This window comes from Limtongia smithiae (genome assembly GCF_038497785.1).
Source record: "Limtongia smithiae strain NRRL Y-17922 unplaced genomic scaffold V1518scaffold_29, whole genome shotgun sequence".
In the NCBI taxonomy this organism is placed as follows: Eukaryota; Fungi; Ascomycota; class Lipomycetes; order Lipomycetales; family Lipomycetaceae; genus Limtongia; species Limtongia smithiae.
In genome coordinates, this window is record NW_027117650.1 from 1,571 (window position 1) to 3,388 (window position 1,818).

A 1,818-nucleotide genomic window follows, 5' to 3' on the forward strand; every position below is an offset into this window, starting at 1 on the left:
CCCTCAACAATCTTTCCATCAGTTGTGATTCCTTTGAACGGTTCGTCTGCAAGTGTCTTCCAGTTCGCAATCATCTCCTTGACCACCGGGACCGAAAAGATGTCTTTACCAAATTGCCGTGCCGACTTGTGCTCCAAGCCGCGTATCTTGTCATTGTCGCGGTCCGGAACGTAGTCTCTGAAGCCGTGTAAGCCTCTCACGTCCGCGACCATGGTTGAATCCACCCGCGTTAACGTGCAAGTGTAGCCACTTGGCACAGGAGTATATATCTGTACTCGCGTACATACTTGCTTCTGCTATATTCTCGATGGGCCCATGTGTTGACTCCCGCAGAGCTGTCAGGTGCTCAGTTGAGGAGGCGGGGCGGGCGGCGCCGAAGAGGGGGACATTCTAAGCGGGGGAGGATCTGCGAGCCGCAGAAGCTGCGGCTTCCTTCACGCTTGTCGACAACCGCAGCGCGCACTCGACAGCGGAGGCGGAGAATGCGGAGGAGGGGCAATGGCGCCAATACGCGCTGTGGATCTGAGAACTGCAAATGCATGTCTAAGAGGGGCTTTCAAGTGCCGTCTGCAAAATAGGGCAGCGCGCCTCTTTCAACACCTTCGAGTCTAGCAGCCGACTTAAGTACGAGAACAAATCCAGAATTGTCGGATGCAGAACGCGTCGACTGTCTTCATCTAGCACAACTAAAGACGCTCCAGCTATTCAGAATGCCTGCTCTGACACCTGCGAACAACTACGATGCCGTCGTCGTTGGTTCCGGCTTTGCAGGAATGTACGAGATTCATCGTCTTCGAGAAATGGGATTGTCAGTGAAAGGCCTTGACAAAGCCGGCGACGTCGGCGGAGTTTGGTGGTGGAATTGCTATCCAGGTTAGCATTTTGCCAAAATGTAGATTTCGTCTTCCGCTAATGCTTGTAACAGGTGCTCGTGTCGACAGCTACGTACCGATGTATCAGCTCTTCCTTGAGGATACGTACAAGGACTGGACCTGGTCTGAGAAGTTTCCTGACAGGAACGAGTTATTCAATTACTTTAAGCACGTCGATCAGAAGCTTCACGTGAGTGACTATATCTCGTTCAACACTACCGTCACCGCCGCAGAGTTCAACCAAGATACAAATTTTTGGAAAATAATTACCGAGGGTGACGGTGCCGGGACATATCACGCTCGTTATTTTATTCTTTGCACTGGTTTTGCAGCCAAAGCTTATATTCCAAACATCAAGGGCATTGACAAGTTTAAAGGATTTGCATGTCACACTGCTCTCTGGCCACAGAATGGTGTTGATTACAAGGGCAAGAGAGTTGGTGTGATCGGCACAGGCTGCAGCGGCGTTCAAGTAATCCAGGAGATTAGCGGCGATGTCAGGTCCATGTCCGTCTTTCAACGAACGCCGAACATTGCACTGCCCATGCAACAGACTAAGTTGGACGCTGAATTTCAGAATCTCGAGAAACCTACTTATCCGGAGATGTATAAGAACTTTCACACCTCTCATTCTGGATTTTCTTACAACAACGATCCACGATCTGCATTGAACGTGACTGAAGCAGACAGAAATGCGCACTTTGAAAAGTGCTTCAATCTCGGAGGTTTTCATTATATTCTCGGTAACTTTTATGACATCGTTACCGATAGAGACGCCAATAAGTATGCATACGACTTTTGGAGAGACAAGACACTCCAGCGCATCAAGAAGCCTGAGAACCGGGAGAAGCTGGCGCCAAAGATTCCTCCACATCCCTTTACTGCTAAGCGCGCGTCGCTTGAGATGAGATATTACGAAGTGTTGAATCAGCCAAACGTGGACCTC

At 49.9% G+C, this 1,818-nt stretch overlaps 2 protein-coding genes across 2 annotated transcripts; one reads left to right on the top strand and one right to left on the bottom strand.

Moving 5' to 3' along the window:
• Nucleotides 1-8: 8 nt before the first annotated feature.
• Nucleotides 9-212, bottom strand: V1518DRAFT_430145 (uncharacterized protein; the record flags this gene model as incomplete). Its single annotated transcript, XM_066906167.1, has 1 exon — nt 9-212. A coding segment is annotated over one exon (204 nt), but the record flags the coding sequence as incomplete, so codon positions are not given.
• A 204-nt stretch (nt 213-416) lies between these two features.
• Nucleotides 417-1,818, top strand: V1518DRAFT_188259 (uncharacterized protein; the record flags this gene model as incomplete). Its single annotated transcript, XM_066900862.1, has 3 exons — nt 417-624; nt 702-873; nt 926-1,818. Coding segments are annotated over exons 2-3 (1,056 nt in total), but the record flags the coding sequence as incomplete, so codon positions are not given.